At 45.9% G+C, this 24712-nt stretch overlaps 1 protein-coding gene across 2 annotated transcripts in view; it reads left to right on the forward strand.

Moving 5' to 3' along the window:
* The window catches only part of LOC138963025 (uncharacterized), a 38580-nt gene extending 14163 nt beyond the window's left edge, over nt 1-24417 (forward strand). For both annotated transcript variants that reach the window (XM_070334998.1, XM_070334999.1), the window contains exons 5-17: nt 3681-3804; nt 4296-4406; nt 5582-5894; nt 6358-6614; nt 7568-7787; nt 9108-9304; nt 9462-10056; nt 10368-10532; nt 11361-11525; nt 12878-13042; nt 13658-17253; nt 18652-18815; nt 22092-24417. In XM_070334998.1, the coding sequence (XP_070191099.1) occupies nt 3681-3804; nt 4296-4406; nt 5582-5894; nt 6358-6614; nt 7568-7787; nt 9108-9304; nt 9462-10056; nt 10368-10532; nt 11361-11525; nt 12878-13042; nt 13658-17253; nt 18652-18815; nt 22092-22225 (6206 nt within the window). In that variant the 3' untranslated portion in view covers nt 22226-24417. The remainder of the gene's footprint in view (nt 1-3680; nt 3805-4295; nt 4407-5581; nt 5895-6357; nt 6615-7567; nt 7788-9107; nt 9305-9461; nt 10057-10367; nt 10533-11360; nt 11526-12877; nt 13043-13657; nt 17254-18651; nt 18816-22091) is intronic.
* Nucleotides 24418-24712: the final 295 nt, after the last annotated feature.

Consider the following 24712-nt stretch of genomic DNA (forward strand, 5'->3'; position numbering starts at 1 on the left):
GCTCAGAGAGTTACAGCATGGTTTTCCCGATGTTACCAAAGCTTTATACCACCTTGTAAAATATATGGATAATTACAAATGAGGCGTTTGACCATATAAGGAACACAAATTGCAGTCAAAGAGTGTACTAAAGACACTTAGCCTACGTTTTCTTGATGACGTCACTTGTTTACTTGTATCCTATCGTCTACGCCGTGCTTGTAGTTCAAATCTTCTTCTTCTTCTTTTTCTGCGTTCGTGGGCTGAAACTCCCACGTTCACTCGTGTTTTTCCACGAGTGGAATTTTACGTGTATGACCGTTTTTACCCCGCCGGCATTTAGGCAGCCATACGCCGCTTTCGGAGGAAGCATGCTGGGTATTTTCGTGTTTCTATAACCCACCGAACTCTGACATGGATTACAGGATCTTTTCCGTGCGCATTTGGTCTTGTGCTTGCGTGTACACACGAAGGGGGTTAAGTCACTAGCAGGTCTGCACATAAGTTGACCTGGGAGATCGGAAAAATCTCCACTCTTTACCCACCAGGCGGCAGCGACCGGGATTCGAACTCACGACCTCCGCCAACCGTTCTCATAGTTCAAATCAATAAATGGTGCTTCATGTCCCACAGGTACTTTGCCTATTAGGGACTAGAGAACATTACTAGATTGTAGATACATTTGCACGTCTCTCTTCTATGTTGACCAGAGTAGGTATGAGCGCAGATTTGAATGTGCCTCTTCCCCCGAAAACTGAGTATGGCAGCCTAAATGGCGTGGTAAAAACGGTCATACACCTAAACTGCCGCTCGTGGGGGGTTGCAGCCCATGGACTGGGTGGCCGAGTGGTAACGCACTTGCGCTCGGAAGCGAGAGGTTGCGTGTTCAGGCCTGGGTCAGGCCGCAATTTTCTCCCCCCTTTCCTAACCTAGGTGGTGGGTTCAAGTGCTAGTCTTTCGGATGAGACGAAAAACCGAGGTCCCTTCGTGTACACTACATTGGGGTGTGCACGTTAAAGATCCCACGATTGACAAAAGGGTCTTTCCTGGCAAAATTGTATTGGCATAGATAAAAATGTCCATCAAATACCCGTGGGACTTGGAATAAAGTAAACAAAATTCCATCTCACACGGCATTAAGTCTCAGGAAACATGAATACACGCATGCAGGAAAAAAAAATATGGGTAGCGCCGTATGTATGGCAGCTCGCTTTCCCCGGGGAGAAAGCAGCCCGAATTCCCATGAGGGTAACCTCACTGGACTGTAAATCTTATCCAATCCAATCCAATCCAATCCATGAACGAAGAAAAAAGGAAAAAGACAGTTTCCGTGTTTATTTGCGCACGGGCGCCTTCACCTGAATGTCTGTTCCTCTTTGTTTCTTTGCGATTGTATGTACAGTGGAACCCTCTTTTGACGACCTTCAAAAATCTGAGAAAATCTGGTCTTGAAATGGAAGGAGTCTTAAAATGGAGGTCTATTTACAGAGGTTATGAATTCTTTCTTTCTTTATTTGGTGTTTAACGTCGTTTTCAACCGTTCAAGGTTATATCGCGACGGGGAAAGGGGGGGGGGATGGGATAGAGCCACTTGTTAATTGTTTCTTGTTCACAAAAGCACTAATAAAAAAATAGCTCCAGGGGCTTGCAACGTAGTACAATATATTACCTTACTGGGAGAATGCAAGTTTCCAGTGCAAAGGACTTAACATTTCTTACATACTGCTTGACTAAAATCTTTACAAACATTGACTATATTCTATACAAGAAACACTTAACAAGGGTAAAAGGAGAAACAGAATCCGTTAGTCGCCTCTTACGACATGCTGGGGAGCATCGGGTAAATTCTTCCCCCTAACCCGCGGGGGGTAGGTTATGAATAGAACATCTGAGAAAGGAGTGTCTTAACAAGGAGGAAGTCTTAAACTGTACACATATTTCTTTACCACGGCCTTCGTGGCTTACATCTTAATCCTTTTTATTTTAAAGAAGTTTTGAGATTTATTGTTCGTGTTCCTCTTACTTGCTCATCTATTTGCTTTTATTGGTGATCCTCCTGAAAGGTTCTACCTTTTAACTCGTTTTGAATTAAAAAAAAATCATTTTACAAACCCGTTATTCAGGATATAGAATACAGACTTATAATTCTTACTAAGAAACATCTTAACTACTTTTCATGTTAACGAATTCCACAGAGCATCATCATCTCAACCTCACCCCCTGCCCTCCTCTTTTTTTATGTTTTTTGTAAAGCGCACAAACACTCAAGTCCTTAATGGCAAAAAAAAACCGTGGGACTTTTAATATTAATCTTACTACTACTTGGGGGGTGGGGGTGGGGGTGGGGGGGGGTCTTAAAAGGGGAGTTCCACTGTATTTCCTAATGCTTTAGCTACGGCAAATGAGTCAGAGCAAACGAATAGCATGTTATCTCTCAGAAATATTGAAGGCGTTTTTCTGACAGGCAACGGAAGTGCAACCTCGCTTCAAACACTTTTTCAGAAATAATCGCACGTGATACACAGACGGGGCAAAAACATTCCTTGGAGATACCCTCCGTCAAACATTGTTTCCTTGCATTTATTGCTGCACTACTGGCTGTTAACACTGCATGAATGAAATATACATCTCTGTTCTGTAAACCCTTCGTGTGCATATAACAGGGCCGGACCAAATGAGTTGTAAGGGGGGGGTTCCTCCTTTTTTGGGGGGGCAAATCAGCGAAGTGGCGAAGACACAAGCGCGCGCCTGCAAAGCAGGCGCGCGAACTAGGGGGGTCCGGGGGCATGCTCCTCCGGAAAATTTTTGAAAAACGGAACGTTAAAATCTGTGCAATCTGGTGCATTCTGGGCCTTGTTTTGAGGGTTAAGAGCAGCATTGTTTTGGTGCTAAAACTAGTAAAAAAATTAAAAAAAACACTCAAAGCAAGGTACATGCTTTTTCCAGGGGTGGGGTTCCGGAACCCCTGGAACCCCCCCCTGGGTCCGGCCCTGTATAGTACGTACTTCAGTTACTCTATGAAGAGTGTGAATTATTTTACCCCTATAGTAGGACAACGGCTAGATGTTCATACACACACACACACACACACACACACACACACACACACACACACACACACACACACACACACACACACACACTCTCTCTCACACACACACACTCACACACACTCATACACACTCATACACACACACACACACACTCACACACACTCACACACACATACACACACACACACACACGCGCACACATACATACACACACACACACACACACACACACACACGCCCGCGCTCGCGCACACACACACACACACACACACACACACATAACAATTCATTATTCAGTTAACCGGCCTCGTTAAATGAACATCAGTTGTTGTTGTTGTTGTTGTTGTTGTTGTTGTTGTTGTTGTTGTTGTTGTTGTTGTTGGTGGTGGTGGTGGTGTTGTTGTGGTGGTGGGACAGTGGATCATTTTTAACTCATTTCCTGTTTGTTATACTTTATAAGCCACGCAGTTTGTTCGTAAAAGACAAGTTTGTTTTCCTTAGTGAGGCAAATTATCGGCTAGTTCAAATCACATGGTGATGAGCTCAAGTTGATATTCTCAGAAATGGCATTTGATGTCATTCTTGCGAGATGAACGTCCACATGTTCATGCCCGGGTGTTTCATCGCGCCTGTACCCGTGTGTTTCAGGGTGCAAGGACTGCGCGGTGAGCGGTCAGACGTTCAGAGGTCACTCACGCTTTGAGTACACAGAGGGGTGCAACCGTTACCGCTGTATCTGTAGCTGTGACGGCTCCTACAACTGTCCGCCCAGGTAGGTCACGGTCAGAAATTATGAAAAACATGTGGCGGACACGTCGCAAACAATCGCACAGTCATCCGCACATTTTTACGGAAACAATTCAGACACATGCACCCAAACGAACTAGTAATGGTTTTCTGGGCCAGAGAAAGCTAGAGACAGATAAACACGGAGAGAAAATAACAGATTAACATATCTTCTGCTCTGTTACATCCTTTGTTTTGTTAATTCTCTACTCATCAAGTCATGTAAGTCTACTAGTAATGGAATAAAAGAATAAAAACTTGTCTACTACCCTACAAGTGGCAAACTGTAATTGCACTGTAATCCCAAAAATAAGTTTGTCCAAAAAAATGTACATTGTAATCTAAAAATATTCAGCTTAGTGTAAAACTTTATTAATTTCATCTGGCTTAATAAGTCTTGACCGTTCGTTTACAAGCTCTAGCTCCCAAGATATTTCCGATGTGTCTTATGAGAACCATGTTTTCCAATGTTTGCAGGTACACAATGGACGTATGCAAGGCAGGTGAGGAGGGGGGTTCCAGGGCCACCGCTCAGAGGACGTCACCACGTCGTCGTCGCTGTGAGAGATGCCAGGCCTTTGGGCAGGAGTGAGTGCTACACTGAAATCCACTTATTGTCAACTCGGTTATAGTGAAATTCGGTTATAGTGAACAAACATCTATAAATAATTAACGACATTAATATAATGCCTTAACGTGTAAGTCGGTATGAGAGATGCCAGGCCTTTGGGCAGAAATGAGTGCTGCGAATTTCCATTTTTTTTGGTTTTTCTGTTTGTTTGTTTAACGCCCAGCCGACCACGAAGGGCGGTGCTGCTTTGACATTATAACGTGCGCCACACACAAGACAGAAGTCGCAGCACAGGCTTAATGTCTCACCCAGTCACAGTATTCTGACACCGGACCAACCAGTCCTAGCATTAACTCCATAATGCCAGACGCCAGGCGGAGCAGCCACTAGATTGCCAATTTTAAAGTCTTAGGTATGACCCGGCCGGGGTTCGAACCCACGACCTCCCGATCACGGGGCGGACGCCTTACCACTAGGCCAACCGTGCCGGTGAAATCCACTTAGTGTCAACTCGGTTATAGTGAAATTCGGTTATAGTGAACGAACTAACGACATTAATATAATGCCTTAACGTGTAAGTCGGTGTGAGAGATGCCAGGCCTTTGGGCAGAAATGAGTGCTGCGAATTTCCCTGAAATCTACTCAAAGAAGATTGTCAGTGCCACAAAACGGACCTACCTCAGCTATCAGCGTTCTTTAAAACCGGTCAACAATGTGATTGTTAAAACAAGTGTTAACCTCTTCCCTTGATCTTTCACACTGTTTGAGCGTATCACAAGTTAATGTGTGTGATTGTACTGTAAACACGCCCTGATATGGCCCTTCGTGGTCGGCTGGGCGTTAAGCAAACAAACAAACAAAAAAAGCACTGTAAACATTGTTATGTTATTGTTTTTCCCCCAAGGATTGTACAGGGCTTTGAGCAGGGTTTAAACCTGGATGCACGCGCTTTATAAATATTATTCAGCAGCATTATTATTATTATTAATGTCCGTTGGTTTAGATGCCTGTGCATGTGGGGGATGTCAAGAATTATTTCCCGTCTGTCTTTGCCGTCAGGTTTGAAGGCAACGCTTACTTCCATTGAGCTTTTACACCGTTTGAGAGTATTGCAAGTTAATGTCCGAAATATGTTTGTTTTGAGGTCTAAAAGGGACATAAAGAACTATTTCCCGTCCGTCTTTGCCGCCAGGTTTGAAGGCAACGCCTACTTCGACGCGCAGGACGGCTGCACCAAGTACCGAGGCTGCGTCTGCTACTGCAACGGGACCTGGAACTGTCCCAGCGAGCGCGCCGTCGACACGTGCCAACCGAAGACAACTACCGCTGCACCTGCGCCCTCGTGCCGCGCGTGCAACGCCAAGGGCAAGGTCGTGGAGGGCAACTCATACTTCGAGCTGGAGGAGCCGTGCAAGAGGTACCGCTACTGTCGCTGTCTGTGCGACGGCTCGTGGACCTGTCCTGACCAGTTCGTGGAAGACACTTGTCGCTCCTCAGCGCCTGAGGTGGGTCGTGCTGTACTAATTGTGCTTCTGGGTTTAAGCGTGTTTTATTCACTTTCGCTGTATACAATCGTTTCACACCCCAAAAGAACATATACAACTGTGCTCCTTACACTTTGAATTTGGAATCCACACACACATAAGAGCTTATGTAGGGAAAGGGTCCGCAACATGGGATATTGTTTTGGGACATACCAGACCGCGTTGCAATAACGCTAACCACTGAGCTACTGAGCCTTGCTTTTCAGAGGAGCTTAAGTGCTGTGGGTTTGTTCTCCAACCCATGTTCTTTAGGGGAGATAATTCCATATATAAACGAGTTCTAACCAAGTTGAAGTTTGTGTCGAATTACATGATTGCAGTTTACAGGAACGGAAGGGCTGGGAAACTGCGTGAAATGGAATGTACCAATTTCTCCTAACACTGACATGAGTTCATCTATCTCTCTGTCTCTCTCCTCACACAGGACGAAGAGATTCCAGGCTGCAAAAAGTGCGACGCGAAAGGCAAAGAGATTATGAGCAACACCTACTTCGAGATGACGGACGGGTGCGTGGAGTTCAAGAACTGCGTGTGCCGCTGCAACGGGTCGTGGTCCTGCCCCTCCCAGTACGCCAAGAACATCTGCAACGACCAGGAGAGCGGGCGTGGCCAAGCGGGCCGTGACACTGACGTTGCCTCTTCCAGCATCGCTGAGTGCCAGTCCTGTTTTGCTCATGGCAGGTAAAACGGATTTGCTTTTCTTTTTTTTTTTCCCTGTTTTATTTTTGCATGTTACATTTCAAAAATGTGTTTATAAACTGCCCAACTTGTAATAAAATTTACATAATTCATATTTATTTTGACTATGTATTCCTCAGTTTCATACTTCAGTTTCAGATTTGTCAGTTTCTGTTTAGTCTGTGATCCAACTGGTCGCGAAGTGGGCATTTTGTGTCTTGTTACATGCAGTATAAGTCATCTCTGCTTTACACTTGGAAGTTTTGCAAGACATACAAAATTTACAAAAATCAAGAACCTGCTTACATGTGTCAGAAATGTAGCCAGCATCCTACCTGGGTGTGTAATTCAACCCATTTCTGACACTATTCTTCTCGGAGACAACGAGATTCAGAATGCTAAAGATCACCTCGAGAAACAAAGTCTAGGCGAATCATCCTTCCAACTTTCTTCAGAGGAATAAACCCTTAACATGCTAAATAGTTTTACTTAGGCAAAAAAAAAAATAAGTGTGGTAAAGGTAACATAGCCAAAAAAATAGGGTAGGAAGGTAGGCAATCACTTTTTTTTTAAACTTTTTTTTTTTTAATGTGTACAAATTAAACCTACTTGACAGGGAAATAAGTGTGCGACTCGAGCGCTGTCGCTTTCATTGCGTTTTCTGCACTGTTGGGTTTTTTGTTTTTTTTGACAAATGTAATAAAAAGTTATAGGGTCGGCCCCTAAAAATAGGGTAGGTCGGGTTACCGTAACCACACCTATTTTTTTTTTAGGCCTTATACACTGGAACCCCCTTTTCATCCCTCCCACAAACTGAGAAAATCGTATATCATTAAAAGGGAAGGCTCCACTGTACACATCAAACCAATCAATTTGGATGTCAAAGATCCATTCAAAAATAAAAGATATAAAATGGAGTTTTCTTAAAAATCTACAACATTTTCGATACATTTCAGTTACTTCCGCGGCAACACCCGCTTCACGACACGCAGTGGCTGCACGCTATACGACCGGTGCGTGTGTCGCTGCGACAGCTCGTGGGACTGTCCGGCCCGCTTCGCCACCAACGTTTGCGAGGATGACGACCCCAGCAATGACGTCACTACCGACACGTGCTCCTACTGTGACGCGGACGGCAGGATCATCCCTTCCAACTCCTACTTCAACATGACTGAAGTGAGGGCAAGACACTTCCTTTTATGAAGTTTTTATCATCATTTCTCTAACCCTTCCCGTCATGCTCCCTTCGTCCTCACTTTTACTTGTTTCTTTGCGTATCATCACTGTCATGTCCAGGGCTGAACCGGCACGGTGGCCTAGGGGTAAGGCGTCCGCCCCGTGATCGGGAGGTCGTGGGTTCGAACCCCGGCCGGGTCATACCTAAGACTTTAAAATTGGCAATCTAGTGGCTGCTCCGCCTGGCGTCTGGCATTATGGGGTTAGTGCTAGAACTGGTTGATCCGGTGTCAGAATAATGTGACTGGGTGAGACATGAAGCCTGTGCTGCGACTTCTGTCTTGTGTGTGGCGCACGTTATATGTCAAAGCAGCACCGCCCTGATATGGCTCTTCGTGGTCGGCTGGGCGTTAAGCAAACAAACAAACAAACAAACAAACAAACAAAAACAAAAAAATGTCCCGGGCTGATAGGTCAGCTACCTGCGAGGACGTTAAACCCGCTTAGTTCGTTCAAGGAAAGACAAACCATAACGAATCTGGAATTTGTGAAAGTCGCTTGTTCACTTCAGTGCTTGTTATTCTTTCAGGTGCCAGGAGACGGGTTCCGCTTAGCCCTCACATGACGTACGCCTTTACCGCCCTTGTGTTCTGTCGTCTCTCAGAGCAAAGTTTTGTGTACACAGAACACACTACAATGAGCGCTTCTGGGGTGATAACGCGAGACAACTCCTGTGATCTTGCCGCGAGGTTCCGCCTGTTACCATTGTCTTTTTACCGTATAAAATGCCCGACTTACACACGAACTGTTACCAAAGCGACATGCTATTTGGGACCAATGCACGTTTTTTTCCTTTCTCGTGTGATCTTGCCGCGAGGTTCCGCCTGTTACCAGCCGAAAGAAAGAAGGGGCATAACCTCACCAGAACCGCCCATTAGTAAACGCATGGCTAAATTCTCATTTTTGTTGTAAAAAGCATGCACAAGTGAATGCATCGTATTTGTGCATTATTCAGGGCTGCGTTCGTTACGACCAATGTCTGTCACTGCCAACGACAAATGGTCTACTCTGGTCGCTTCTGCCAAAAAGCCACTGACACAACTTCCGTACAGAAGACAACGAAGGGATTTTTTCAGTTACATAAAAATAAAAGTAATTCTAAAGACATGACCCGAATGAAGTCTATATTCATGTTATGATCGTTTACAGCCAGGCTGGGTGTGTCAAAGAAAATTGTCAATCTTTAATGTCATATTTTAATGGACAATAAAGTGTTGTTATTGGTATTGTTATTGGTATTGTTATTACTGTATTCCTCAGGGCTGCGTCCAGTACGATCGGTGTCTGTGTCACTGTGACGGACAGTGGGTGTGTCCGGAGCGGTTCTCGCGGAACACCTGCGAGAGCGAGGCAAGACGAGAAGAACCCAGCGCAGCGAGAGTCTGCAACAGCTGTCAGGTTGACTCTCGTGTTGTGCGTGGAAACTCCTACTTTGAACACGTCACCGGATGCTACAGGTAACCATGTGATTAGTTTCTTTTACAATTTCTAACGCCAGGCTAATAAGTTGTAATACACTAATAAGTTGTGTAATTCTTTAATTTGTGCATATCTCTCCCATCCTTTTTCTTTGTGAATATGTTCTCTCGTAACATTTATTTCTCTTCTTCACAGATACCGAGACTGTCTGTGCAAGTGCGACGGAAACTACGAGTGCCAAGAAGACCGGGCAGAGAATATCTGTGCTTACAATCGTACCGCTGCTGCTGCTGTCGCTTCCTCTTCCTCTTCCTCCTCCTCTTCCTCCCAATCCTCCTCCGCCCAATCCTCTTCCGCCCAGGCCTCCTCTGCCTCCTCCGGTGCATCCTCCACAGCTTCTCGCACTTCCTCTTCCTCTTCCTCCTCCTCTCCCTCCGCCTGCCTCCGCTGCTTCGCCTATGGTCAGTTTTACAGTCCCAACACAGCCTTCGTTCGCCAAGAGGGTTGCTTCGAGTACACATGCGACTGCCACTGCAACGGAAGTTTCACTTGCCCCGAAGAGCGCAAGCGCAACACGTGCGGAACCGGATGTCGGGAGTGCGAATTGGACGGACAGTTCTTTGAGGGCAACACGTACTTCAAGCACAGACAAGGGTGCATTGAGTACATGTGCACCTGCTACTGCAACGGTTCGTACGAGTGCCCTGCTGACCGAGCCAACAACACGTGCGGTACGACAGATCGTGCTAATGCGGCCGGCAGGTCGACCGTTACTGATGTGGGCAACCTGGTAAGTGACTGGCTGTTTTTGCTGCTACTTTCAAGTGTATACTGTGACATTGTTGCAAAAAATTACAGTCTGTTGTTCTGAAGTGGTATTTAAATGAACAAACATGTATTGTTGTTGTTGCTGTTGTTGTTGTTGTTGTTGTTGTTGTTGTTTTTGTAGTTGTTGTTATTGTTGTTGTTGTTCTCCTCTCATTTTTTTATCAAAACTGTTTTCTGTTGTGTTTTTCTTTTGTTGAGATATTTAAACGTCATGAAAGACTGCACCGTCCTGTTTATTTCAGCGTAAAAAAGCTCCTGTTCGCCGTGTTTCAGGGAAGAAATGGGTGCATCCGGTGTGTGACAAAAGATGGCGACTCTCATTCTCCAGACAGCGACTTCACCCTGAGCGAGGGCTGCATCCACTACCAGTGCCGCTGTAACTGTGACGGTTCCTGGAACTGCCCTGGAGAGGCCGCGAGGAACGTCTGTCGGCAAGAGGTCAGTCAATGAGGCTTTTTTTTAAACAAGAATTAATTCAATAGACGAAAATAACACTGTCGGGTTTGTATGGGTGGAGGAAGAGTGTGGAGCACGTTTTTCCGACACTCCCGTCTCGAGTGATTGGCCCCCTCACATTTTTGGCAGAGGTTTTGCAAGAAAAGGTCACTCTCCCACAACCCATACTTCTTCTTCTTCTTCTTCAGCATTCCAGAATTTTCTGGTTACGTGTGAGCTCGTTTGCCCATTTGGGGTCCCCAAACTGTGCTCTGAGAGCATAGTCAGCTTCACTCCGCTTTCTTTGAGTAGGCATGCTGGGAATTTTCGTGTTTCCATAACCGACCGAACTCTGACATGGATTACAGGATCTTTTCCGTGCGCACTTGGTCTTGTGCTTGCGTGTACACACGAAGGGGGTTAAGTCGCTAGCAGGTCTGCACATAAGTTGACCTGGGAGATCGGAAAAATCTCCACTCTTAACCCACCAGGCGGCAGCGACCGGGATTTGAACTCACGACCTCCCGATTATGAGGCCGATGTCTTACCACCACGCCACTGCGCCCGTCACAACACATACAAACCCGACGAAGTTATTTCCGAAAATCGTCTATTCGTCTTTTCCGAAAATAACTCTGTCAGGTTTGTAAGGGTTGTGAAAGAGTGAGAACCCTTTTTTTCTCGGACAAATTTACGACATGTGGTTTCTGTATACGTGTACGAGAAACAACCCTTCGCTATCGACTAGTCTGTATAATGTCACGTGGCAAAGTTCCATCTATCCACCAACCAACCCATCAAGCAATCCATCAGTATGCTGTCTCCTTGCAGGTTCTGGGTGGCTGTCGGAGCTGTGTGATCTCGGAGACTCAGATCTTCCGTGGTGACGAGGACTTCCAGATGCGGGAGGGCTGCATCCACTACATGTGTCGCTGCAACTGTGACGGATCGTGGAATTGCCCCAAAGAAAAGGCCAGGGATGTCTGTCTTGGAGAGGTAGGGAGATGTGTTGTTGTTGGTTGTGGTGGTGGATGGTGTGGCGGGGGGGGGGGGGTTGCAGGGGGGCATCAATCAATCAATCAATCAATCAATCAATCAATCAATGTGACGCTGCAACTGAGACAGCTCGCGGAATTGCCCGAAGGAGAAGCCCAGGGATGTCTGTCTTGAAAAGATAGGGGGGATTTGTTATGCCCGTTGGTGGTGGAGAAGTGTAGGGGAAGGGTTTTTTGGGAGGGCTGCATTCACACGTGTCGCTGCGACGGTGACGGACCCTGGGTTTGTCCTGGGGAACAGCCCAGAGATGTTTGTCTTGGAGAGGTAGGGGAGATTCAGTGGTGGTGGTGGGTGTATATTTGGGTTGGGGATAGGAAGAGCTGCATCTCGTATGTGTGGTTGCCAAGGTGACGGCCCCTGGGGTTGTCCTGGGGTACAGAAAAGAGATGTGTGTCATTGAGAGGTAGGGGATTTGTTGGTTTGTTGTTTGTGGGTGTGTGCGGGAGGGAGGAAGATGGAGGGCTTCATATATGTGTCGCTGCCACCGTGACAGCTTCTAGGAGTGTACGTCGTGCAGTCCATGGATGTCTGCCTAGGAAAGATATGGAATTAGAGATCGCGTTAACCGAACACCTCCAATGATTTACCAGTACAACAATAAAAGCATCGTCAGTAACTTCTTTATACATGACATTGTTTTCATCGTTGAACCCCACTTTTCAAGTCTGTTTTCACACACATTTGGTTCTTTTATGTAATTTATAGACTTAAAGGTACTGGGCTTGTCAAATCCAGGTGCACGGAGCCCCTGGGGCTTTTAGTCATACCTCAGGCAGCTATCCGTTAGAAGAACTACCAAGTTTCATTGACTTGCACCCAAAGAGTCAAGAACTGCGATTTTTTTACGAATTAATTTCGTACTCGGACCCGGCTGGTCTTGACCTATTTTTGGATCTAAATTTAGATCGGGTAGATCACCACATCATGCACAAAAAGACACGTCACTAGCAAACTATGTCAGACGTCATCATGAGTTTGTGTAAAACAAAATGGAGGCCGGAATCACTCAGTTGAATCGAACTCCGACCAAACACCACGTAATAACTAGGTTAATTTATGCACTCGCGTGAACAAGAAACTGTCGAGCTTCACAGATGTCGTCGTTGGGTAGTTTTGGGTTTGTTTTACTACCATAGGAGGATTTTTGAACTGTAAATGCACTCAGCTGCAACAAAAACGCAAAACGAAGGCTGTGAGCTGCACTGTGCCTTTAAAACAAATACTTGATGTGAAAGAGACTTATGCTGTCACTTGCCGTACGTAGATAAAGCTTTCTACCTTTTATGTTTCAGGTACCCGGCGGGTGTCGGGTGTGCCGAGTATCAGAGAACGAGACGTACCGCGGTGACACGCAGTTCCCGTTACGTCAGGGCTGTAACCACTACACGTGTAACTGTCACTGTAACGGCAGCTGGGAGTGTCCCGGGGAGACTTCTCGAGACGTCTGCATTGGGGAGGTCAGTGCTTACAACGTTGCTTATTTAGCCCGTGTCCAGTCAAGATCTTGTTGTTGGTTTCAAAAAAATTAAAAGATTTTATTCAACTGAAGACAGTAATACAGTAATACAATAGTAACAGCAGCTGCTCAAAATCAAGCGAACACTATTACGTTTCCCAAACAAATGTAAAATCGCATGATGTCAGGCGTAATAGAACAGGTCTTCTATTTTAGCCGCTGATGAAATGTTGTTGTTGTTGTTGTTGTTGTTGTTGTTGGTGTTGGTGTTGGTGTTGTTGTTGTTGAAATGTTGTTGTTGTTGTTGTTGTTGTTGTTGTTGTTGTTTGCCTGGCATTACAGCTTTCATGATAGTCCTATGTCACATATTGCTAACCGTCATGTGTCTGCTTATTTCTTATATCATAAGGTAGATAATGGACATGATAACCAATTTCGGTGTTTTAATCTTCACATCAGTATTCTTGGACTGAAATAATATACAATTAAATAAGATTGAAAAATTAAATTGAAACAAAATAAAACTTTAAAAAAAATTGCATACAATTAGAATACAATGTAAGCGTATTAAAAAAATAAGATCAATTCACACAGTCACTGTTCGCTATGACTGCAGGTGCCGGGAGGCTGCAGAGTGTGCAAGATGGACGACGGCACAAACCACAGAGGCGAGTCTGACTTCCAGCTGGAGAAGGACTGTGTTCGCTACCAGTGTCGCTGTAACTGCAACGGGTCCTGGAGCTGTCCCGGCGAGGGAGCTCAGCGAATCTGCAACGCCGACGGATCTCCGCTAACACAGTATCAACCTGACCAGAGAGCCAGTACGCAGAGACCCCCACCACAGCGACAGCCGTCGTCGTGTCGGCGCTGTGCTGTGTCCGACGCGGAGCAGTTCGCGCCCAACCAGCCCTTCACGCTGAGGCGGGGCTGTAACGAGTACCAGTGTCGTTGTGAGTGTGACGGGAGCTGGAACTGCCCCGGGGACAGGGCGCGGAACATCTGTGGGCGAAGAGACGACCCAAGGCTGAGGGCCGAGACGTGCCAGAGCTGTCAGGTGTCCACCTACAGCTACCCGGGTAGATCCACCTTCCTGTTAACCCGAGGCTGCGCTCAGTACACGTGTCAATGCGACTGCAGCGGGCGCTGGTCCTGCGATCACACCAATGCCAGGAACGTCTGCGAGGACAGCGACGGTAGCAGCAGCAGCGGCGTCACCAGCGGGTCTTCTTCAGGCTCAAGACGAACCTCAGCCAGGACCTTCTCCTCTGCTTCGTCCTCCGCCGAAATCACCGCGTCCCAGCAGCAGCAGCAGCAGCAGACTAGGAGAAGAACGTCTGCCAGCGCCACCCGAGGCTCCTCAGTGTCCGCAGCCAACCTGGGGTCCTACGTGGCCGCTACCCGACCTGCTGGACCCTGTACCCAGTGTCGTGTAGACGGCAGAGACTACTCTCCAGACAGCGACTTTGTCATCGAGAAGAAATGCAAACGGTTCAACTGCTTCTGCGCCTGCAACGGCCGCTGGAGGTGCCCACGCGACAGGACTGAAGAGCTGTGTCGCGACGATACCGCTGCCGCCGCTGCGTCGTCGGCTTCGTCCAGACAGAGGGGGGCAGAGAGGAGAAGAACGTCTACGGTTTACACGCAAACGGGCACAGAGGGCCAGAGGTCCGGGCGCACTATGGTGAGAGTCATCGGGGCTGACACTGCTGCTGCTTCAAGTCAAGCTCAGGGAAGCCAGGCAGCTGGAGGTGTGAACGTACATGGGTACTACGTGGCTCCAAGGCAGCAGCCTCACGGCTTCACAGACACCAGGACGAGGGGTACTCAAGCTTTTGGAAACAACCAAAGAACAGCCTTCGTTCAAAGAGCACAGCAAGCAGCTTACGGGCAGACCAGCTACCAGCAAGGCAACGGCCAATCACAGCAAGCGTATAACTTGAGACAACAGCTGCACCAGTACAGCCAGGGTCAGAGTCAGAACGGCAACCAGGGAGCATTTTCTGCTGCTGCCGTGGCGTCTTCCAACCAGGACTCGCGCTCTGCAGTGGTGGTGGTGGATGGGGCTGACAATAGTAGCGCTCAGACCGGTAGCACGTGCACGGACTGCGTGGTGGACGAGAAGACATACCGTGCAGGGGCCAAGTTCAACTGGAGAAGGGGCTGCATCATCTACAAGTGCTCGTGTCTGTGTAGCGGCTCCTACCGCTGCGGACTGAGCATTGATCCCAATTGTAGCGAGGAAGACGCGAAGGCTGGTGCTGGCGGAATACCCACAGGACCTCTGGCTTCAGGGTCCTCCGCTGGCCAGCCGGGTGGCTCGTGCGGCAACTGCTATGTCAGCGGGTACGTCTACCCGGGTAACATGAGCTTCTCACTGAGGCAAGGCTGCAACGAGCTCAGCTGTCGCTGCGGTTGTGACGGACACCACCAGTGCTCCGAGCCGAAACCCATCACCGGGTGCACAGCCATGTCTACGCCTCTCGCCGGAGCGGTCTACCCGTACGGCGCATCCCCCGCGGTCTACCCGGTCGGGGGCGGAGGCTACGCGGTCAGGCCTGGCAGAATCGTCAGCTCGTACCAGCAGACTTACTACAACGCTGGTGGAGCGGACTGCCCTACGTGCGTACCTGCAGCAGGAGCGGGAGGGGGAGGGGGACGGGGGGTGCTGATTCCGGCCATGATGGCTGGCACCAACCGCTTCACTCTCCACACGCAGCCCCAAGCTCCCAACGCCCAGCCTTACTACAACAACGGGCAGCAACCTCCCAAACCCGAGGCCCCCCACTCTCCCCAATCCCCGATGATGCAGGGTGGTCAGAGCGTACCCCAGGCCCAGCCAGCAGGTACCCGGGGTAGAACCAACGTGCAGATGGTGGCCATGCAGCCCGTGGACGTCCCGGACGAGGTGCTGGCAGACAGCATGGTGGACAAGACCTGCGCCACCTGCTTCGTCAACGGCATGTCACACCGCGGCAGCTTCGAGTTCACCAAGGACTGCTACCAAGTCACCTGCTACTGCGACTGTTCCGGATGGCTGCGCTGCTCCGTTCAACCAGCCATGACTGCAGAGTGCCCAGCGCAATACGGTCCGGTGAGCGGTCAGTGCCGCAGCTGTGTGGTTCAGAGCCACGAGTACCCGCCCAACCTGCACTTCGCGCTGCGCGTGGGGTGCTACGGCTACGACTGCTCGTGTGGGTGCGACGGCTTGTGGATGTGCCCTACGCAGCAACCCAGCAACTACTGCGTGCGCCCCGCCACCCCTCTCGCCGGCGTAGGGGATGACCGTTACGACGTCATGGCTGCGGAGAGAGGCGGCGCTGGACACTCTGTACCCGCCGAGATGAAGGGCAGCTCTCACTCTGGACACACTGGCGGACTGAAGGACTCCACGTTCTCCCGTTCTGCTGACGACAGCGTGTTGGCGTGTCGGGACTGCGAGGTGCGCGGGACGACCTACCCGAGCCGCACCCGCTTCTTCCTGAGGGACGGGTGTCAGCAGAACACCTGTGACTGCGCCTGCGACGGGTCCTGGTCCTGCCCCAAGAACGAAACCGTCGACGTGTGTCGGGAAGACCGCCAAAGCCGAGAAAACAACGACAACGCCAACAAAGACCAGCAGGAACGCGACCGACGAGTGCAAGAAGAGCGCGACCGACGCCTGGGGCTGGAGAGGGAGCAGCTGAAGAGAGTGCTGGAGGAGAAGGAACGCGCGCTGGCCCAGAAAGCCGCTCAGCAGGCCAGGCTGGCCACAGCAGCCAACGACGCCGAGTGCCGGAGCTGCCAGGTGGACGGCAAGCACTACATCACCGAGCAGGACTTCCAGTACCGCCGCGGCTGCCACCTCTTCACCTGCCACTGCTTCTGCAACGGCTCCTTCGAGTGCCCGGCCTCCAAGACCCGGGACATGTGTCGCTCCACGGAGTACCGTCGCGACGGCTGTCGTCAGTGCCACATCGGCAACAAGACCTATCCCGGAAGTTCCGCTTTCGCCTACCGCGAAGGTTGCTGGGAGTTCAATTGCCAGTGCGGGTGTAACGGCCAGCCTGACTGTCCGCCCGCGAGGTCACGTGACCTGTGCAACGCCGGAGGGAGCCCCCCTGTTGTTGCTGGCGGTGCTGGTGGTGTGGCCAGTCTGCGTGAACACGGCGCTCAGGGGGACCCACAACCTGCCTCGCGCTGCAAACCCTGTCTGGTGGATGGGCAGGTTATCAGGTACATGTGTCTTCTTTGCTTCGGTTTACAAACACATTCGATGTTCTCTTCTTTACTCTTATAGCCCTTTTTTGTATCTCTTTTTTTTAAATCTTATTTATTTATTTTCTATTTGATTTGTTGTTGTTGTTGTTTTTGTTTTTTTGGGTTTTTGTTTTTTGTTTTTCATTCCTGGGTTTTTTAAACCAAGAAATTAAAACTAAACTAAATGCGTGACTGTTCAATGGGCAGATGTCCGGTGTTCAACTGAGATTAACACCGATAATCAGACCAATCACAGAATCTGTTTCATTCTAAACCCAGCTTGGTGTAATTACAATGCTCACTGTGACACTGTTTCATTCTAAACCCAGCTTGGTGTAATTACAATGCTCACTGTGACACTGTTTCATTCTAAACCCAGCTTGGTGTAATTACAATACTCACTGTGACACTGTTTCATTCTAAACCCAGCTTGGTGTAATAACAATGCTCACTGTGACACTGTTTCATTCTAAACTCAGTTTGGTGTAATTACAATGCTCATTGTGACACTGTTTCATTCTAAACCCAGCTTGGTGTAATTACAATACTCACTGTGACACTGTTTCATTCTAAACCCAGCTTGGTGTAATAACAATGCTCACTGTGACACTGTTTCATTCTAAACCCAGCTTGGTGTAATTACAATGCTCATTGTGACACTGTTTCATTCTAAAACCCAGCTTGGTGTAATTACAATGCTCACTGTGACACTGTTTCATTCTAAACCCAGCTTTGTGTAATGTAATTACAATTCTCATTGTGGCACTGTTTCATTTTAAACCCAGCTTGGTGTAATTACAATTCTCATTGTGACACTGTTTCATTCTAAACCCAGCTTTGTGTAATTACAATTCTCATTGTGGCACTGTTTCATTTTAAACCCAGCTTGGTGTAATTACAATGCTCATTGTGACACTGTTTCATTCTAAACCCAGCTTGGTGTAATTACAATTCTCATTGTGACACTGTTTCATTCTAAATCCAGCTTGGTGTAATAACAATGCTCATTGTGACACTGTTTCATTCCAAACCCAGCTTGGTGTAATTACAATTCTCATTGTGACACTGTTTCATTATAAACCCAGCTTGGTGTAATTACAATGCTCACTGTGACACTGTTTCATTATAAACCCAGCTTGGTGTAATTACAATGCTCATTGTGACACTGTTTCATTCCAAACCCAGCTTGGTGTAATTACAATGCTCATTGTGACACTGTTTCATTCCAAACCCAGCTTGGTGTAATTACAATTCTCATTGTGACACTGTTTCATTTTAAACCCAGCTTGGTGTAATTACAATGCTCATTGTGACACTGTTTCATTCCAAACCCAGCTTTGTGTAATTACAATGCTCATTGTGACACTGTTTCAGATCCCGCACGGCATTCAATGAGAAACGAGGCTGCAAGGAGTACCTGTGTCACTGCGCGTGCAACGGCACGTGGTCCTGTCCCCCCGATCGCTCAGTGGACGTCTGTGACATGGACAACTTGAAGGAGCAGAGTCAGCAAGGGGGCGACGCCAAGCAACGAAAAGGTTAGGGGCTCCGCTCACATTATTATGTAACTTCAGCAGGACCGACGACGCACTGCAGTTTATCCCAGTCCGCTACACGTTGCATAAAAGGAAAACAGGCCAAGTACTCGTCATAATCCCTATCGCGGCATAAATAATAGGCAGTGCGTCGGCTGTGCCGCTGAAACTGCGCAGGTATATTCTGCCCATTAGAGCGCTAGGGTGATTACCACAGAACTGCGTATACAGTGGAACCCCCCTTCAACAAACTCCAAACACTTGAGAAAACCAGGTCTTAAAAAGGAGGGAGTCTTAAAAAGGAGGTACATTTACAGTGGTTATGAAGAGAACATCAGAGAAAGGTCCTAACAGGGACAAAGTCTTGTTCCACTGTATACCTGTAAGGCCCAAAAAAATTAGGTCTGTTTACGGTAACATAGGCCAAAAAAATAGGGTCGGTAGGTCGGGATTTTTTTTTTCCCCCCAAAAAACCATATTTTTACGTTATTTTGCATTTTTTAAATTTTTTTTTCTCCCCCAAATGCCAAAAAAAAGTCTAGGGTCGCGCGAAAAAAATAGGGTCGGTCCGGTTACCGTAAACAGACTATTTTTTGGGGGGGGCCTAATCGTCTGCTCAATGCTGACCCTGGGCCACCCACAGATCAATCTTATCCAGCATTCCCGGGATTCCCACATAAAAAGTCTAATTGCTAAATGTAGAAAGTCAATTGCGTGTTTTGGTTTATTCAAGCATCGTTTAAACAGAAAATCACTTGAAGTTATATATAAATCCTTTATGTTACCATTGTTTGATTACGCGGACGTTATTTGGGATAACTGTACACAGTGTTTGGCAGACGAGTTGGAGACATTGCATCTCGATGCAATCCGAATCATTGTAGGTGCAGTACGTGGCACAAGCCACCAAAAACTGTATAACGAATCGGGTTTTGTGCCCCTGAAAGAAAGGCGACGTCGTCATAAACTTTTGCTGTATTATAAAATTGTAAATCGTTTAACCCCAGAATATTTATATTCCAAACTGCCGGTCCTGGTTTCCGATGTAAATCCTTACCACAGACGACGCCCTCTTGAACGTAAGGTTCCATTGTGCAGAAGTGAGTTATATAAATCTTCATTTTTTCCTTCAACGACAGCATTGTGGAATAATCTTCCAGAAAATATACAACAAACGCAGTCAGTTGGTGAATTTAAAAGGTATTTGACCGATGGAGATGTTGTTCCACAGTATTATTATTTAGGCAACCGCCAGGCACAGGTATTTCACAGCAGGTTGAGATTAAACATGAGAAATTTGCAACAAGACTTAGTTAACCGACACCTCTCTGATAATTTAGAATGTACGTGTGGAGCATGCCCGGAAGATTCTGAACATTTCTTGTTACACTGTCCAAAATTTAAAGAACATAGAACCATTTTATTCAATAGTCTGCCAACACACGTTCTAGACTGCAAAACACTCTTGTTTGGAAATACTGATTTAACTATATCTTTGAACACGAAAATATTCTCTGTTGTACAAGACTATGTTATGTTAACTAATCGCTTCGGCTGATATTATATGAACTGTGCAATTGATGCAGCCAGGCATTCTCTCTCTCCCCCCCTCTCTCTCTCTCTCTCTGTCTCTCTCTCTCTCTCTGTCTCTCTCTTCATCTTATTTGTATAAAATATAATGAAAGATTATCAAGATAAGTGTTGAAGCTATCACTTGTTCGCCATGTTTTGCTATCGGAATGTGTATTGATTATCATTTCAAGAACGTGTCCATAAGCAATCTGCTTGTTAACGTTCTAAATGTTGTTATTGTTTGAAACGTGTGTATGAGAAATTGAATAAAACACGCTTAAACCAATCTTATCCAGCTCTACTCAAATTAACTCCACTCGCTGAACTTGAAGGGTCCAGAAAGATCCAGTTCATGAATTGGTAGAAGAAGAAGAAGAAGAAGAAGAAGAAGAAGAAGAAGAAGAAGAAGATGAGTGTAGCTGTGTCATAAGCAGGATAATGAGATACGACATCGTTTGAATAAACAAGGCGTCTCTCCTTGACCCTCCCCTTTAAAGAGACGTCTCTGGCGTCAAACGCGAAGAAAAGTTCAGGAAGACGTCATAAATTAATAATGGTGACAAATAAAATTTCTGTCACATCTTATGTATGTCTCAATATGAAATGACAAAGAATGTCGAACGTGAAGTTTGTCTCGTTGACGTCGTCATATCAGCAGAGAAAATGTACTTGTAAGGTCACCGCCCACTGGAATCAAAAAACAACAAGTCGCGCAAGGCGAAATTACAACATTTAGTCAAGCTGTCGAACTAACAGAATGAAACTGAACTCACTGCATTTTTACAGCAAGACCGTATACTCGTAGCATCGTCAGTCCACCGCTCGATGCACAGGCAGTGAAATTGACAAGAAGAGCACGCTTTTCTTTATCTCTATTCTTTTTAACTTTCTGAGCGTGTTTTTAATCCAAACATATCACATCTATATGTTTTTGGAATCAGGAACCCACAAGGAATAAGATGAAATTGTTTTTAAATCGATTTCGGAAATTTTAATTTAATAATAATGTTTATATTTTTTAATTTTCAGAGCTTGTTTTTAATCCGAATATAACATATTTATATGTTTTTGGAATCAGAAAATGATGAAGAATAAGATGAACGTAAATTTGGACAAAAAAAATCAGATTTTTAATGACCAAAGTCATTAATTAATTTTTAAGCCACCAAGCTGAAATGCAATACCGAAGTCCGACCTTCGTCGAAGATTGCTTAGCCAAAATTTCAATCAATTTGAATAAAAAATGAGGGTGTGACAGTGCCGCCTCAACTTTTACAAAAAGCCGGATATGACGTCATCAAAGGTATTTATCGAAAAAAAGAAAAAAAAAATCCGGGGATATCATTCCCGGGAACTCTCATGTCAAATTTCATAAAGATCGGTCCAGTAGTTTGGTCTGAATCGCTCTACACACACACACGCACAGACAGACACACACACATACACGACGACCCTCGTCTCGATTCCCCCTCTACGTTAAAACATTTAGTCAAAACTTGACTAAATGTAAAAATGGTAAGATACTGGAACGTTTTATTTTTAACAAAACAAGACATTTTTGTTAGTTTTTGTTAAAAATTAAAACGTTCCAGTACATTTACATTCTTATTTTTACAGTCTGGATTTTGTAACGCTAGCAGGCTATCTCTTGCTTTTTATTTGTTATTTTATCTTTATCTATCTTTAATCCTCAATGTGTGTTTACAGGTTGCACAGTAGGGCGTAGAACGTACTTCACACACCTGTTCGCCTACACTGAGGGTTGCATCCAACACATGTGTGTCTGCTACGATGACGGCACCTGGCTCTGTCCTCCGGGCAAGGAACTCTACATCTGCTGATATCTCCCCCTGCAGAGGATGATATAATTAGTTATCTGCATTCTTGGTTTGAACTGTTTTATTCAAGGAATTACAAATAAAAATCAATTTTATCAATGGGGTACAACAAGCTAAGCTTACATATACGTGCTCTTTAAAACAGTGTAAGATCTGATTTGGCGGACGAATACAATGTATGTCAAACGAATAAAGGGATTTGTAAAAGATGGGAAAAGAAGGAAACAAAAGCAAAAGCGTTTTGACCATTTATGGACTGTTTAACAAACAACAACAGAATTTTGCCTTTTTGCCTGCCTCACAAATACAGAAAGACATTGCACCAAGACAGATGAAATATTAGATTACATATCGTGTATCGTCCAGTAATAATGATATCATGTCTCGTCTGTTTTCGTTTTGTAGTTGTCAAATGTCACATTTTGGTCAAAAATACAATTCAAATGCATGTATCGCTCCAGTTAAGACAGAAACTTTTTGTTCACGAGTCTTAACGAGCTACCTAAATAAGATTTTAAGTCTGACTCTGACGTCACATGGCTCAAAGTAGAGAAATCGGGTGTTCAATCGATACAGAAGATAAACATTGATGTCATGGAATTTGGTCGGTAACGCGACAGGAACTTGAGACGTGAGAGGAAAGCTAGGGCTCAAAGCATGTGCAGAAAGTCTAGCGTTGTGGACTTCAGAAAGATATCAGAAACAAAGGGGCATAACCTCTCTGAACATAGACAACAACAAGACCAATCTCCTCGCACATGAGATAAAAATACAATCATCGAAATGAATAAGCGACTTTCATCGCCATGTGTGTGTGTTGTAGATTTTAGTTGTTGACGTAGTCTGATTCTCCGCTCGTCATAGATATCCATTGATTATGATGCGGTGAAATTATAGATGGCCTTGCGTTGAAGGTCAGAGGGCAATTACTGTTGAAGAGAGTGTAGAAAAGGCTACAAGCGTGTTTGTTTTTTTAACTGTCCTCTCTCTCTCTCTCTCTCTCTCTCTCTCTCTCTCTCTCTCTCTCTCTCTCTCTCTCTCTCTCTCTCTCTCTCTCTCTCTCTCTCTCTCTCTCTCTCTCTCTCTCTCTCTCCCTCAGTGCTCAAAGGTTTAGCTGTGGCACAGTCTCCTCTCTCTCTCTCTCTCTCTCTCTCTCTCTCTCTCTCAGTGCTCAAAGGTTTAGCTGTGGCACAAAGTCTCCTCTCTCTCTCTCTCTCTCTCTCTCTCGCTCTCTCTCTCTCTCTCTCTCTCTCTCTCTCAGTGCTCAAAGGTTTAGCTGTGGCACAGTCTCCTCTCTCTCTCTCTCTCTCTCTCTCTCTCTCTCTCTCTCTCTCTCTCTCTCTCTCTCTCTCTCTCTCAGTGCTCAAAGGTTTAGCTGTGGCACAAAGTCTCCTCTCTCTCTCTCTCTCTCTCTCTCTCTCTCTCTCTCTCTCTCTCTCTCTCTCTCTCTCTCTCTCTCTCCCTCAGTGCTCAAAGGTTTAGCTGTGGCACAAAGTCTCCTCTCTCTCTCTCTCTCTCTCTCTCTCTCTCTCTCTCTCTCTCTCTCTCTCTCTCTCTCTCTCTCTCTCTCTCTCAGTGCTCAAAGGTTTAGCTGTGGCACAAAGTCTCTAATTACCAACTTTCTGTATTATCATTCCGTCTAACTTGATCTATGCCAAGGAGCCTTTCGAACAAGCTGTCCTATGCCAAGGAGCCTTTCGAACAAGCTGTTCCTTCCTCGGCGTATTCTGCAAAAGATGATTTTTTATGTCAATGAAATAAAGTGGATTTGGAAAAAAGTGCAAGTGCTTTAACTGTTTAATTTCAGATGTGTTAGTGTGTTTATCTTGCTATGTATCGTTTTATCCTGTCCTGGGAACCATGGATTTTTGTGTGTGAAAGGAGTCCTCGATTTGCAATGCAGACTAGCTGTTGGCATAATCATTGCATGAACGCTATTGCTTATAAAAAAAGAGCTTATAAATAGTAGTCATGTTAGCAGTTTCTGATCTCGATGTTTGAAATGCAATCACCGTATTTTTAATACAGTTTGACTTTTCATTTCTGAATTTGATGCAAGGCATTATACTAAGCTTACACACTTTGTATAACTCATATTGTGTTTATATTAATCGCTTTCAAAGAAACTGAATAGTTTTTCGTTTAACATTTAATCATTTGAATCTTCTTTCGCTAATAAAGCTGTTTTAACAGGACATGCAGTCTAATTGTTTTATTTGCATATGTCATTCATCTTGTGTGTCAAGCTTTACTGCACAATATTCACACACAAACACGCAAACAAGAACGTAAAAGTGTGTAACACTGTTTCAAGGATCGATTTAGGCGGTGCTGGCTTTTCTTTGGCTATTTGATGGTAGAGGCAGACTCTTCAAGCACAAAAAATAAACCAACAAAAAAACAAAGAAAACTAAATAAACAATGACAGCAAAAACACCGACAGAAAACAAAACCACAACAACATCAACAATATAGAAACAAAAGCAAACA

Source organism: Littorina saxatilis, linkage group LG3, assembly GCF_037325665.1.
Source record: "Littorina saxatilis isolate snail1 linkage group LG3, US_GU_Lsax_2.0, whole genome shotgun sequence".
NCBI lineage: Eukaryota > Metazoa > Mollusca > Gastropoda > Littorinimorpha > Littorinidae > Littorina > Littorina saxatilis.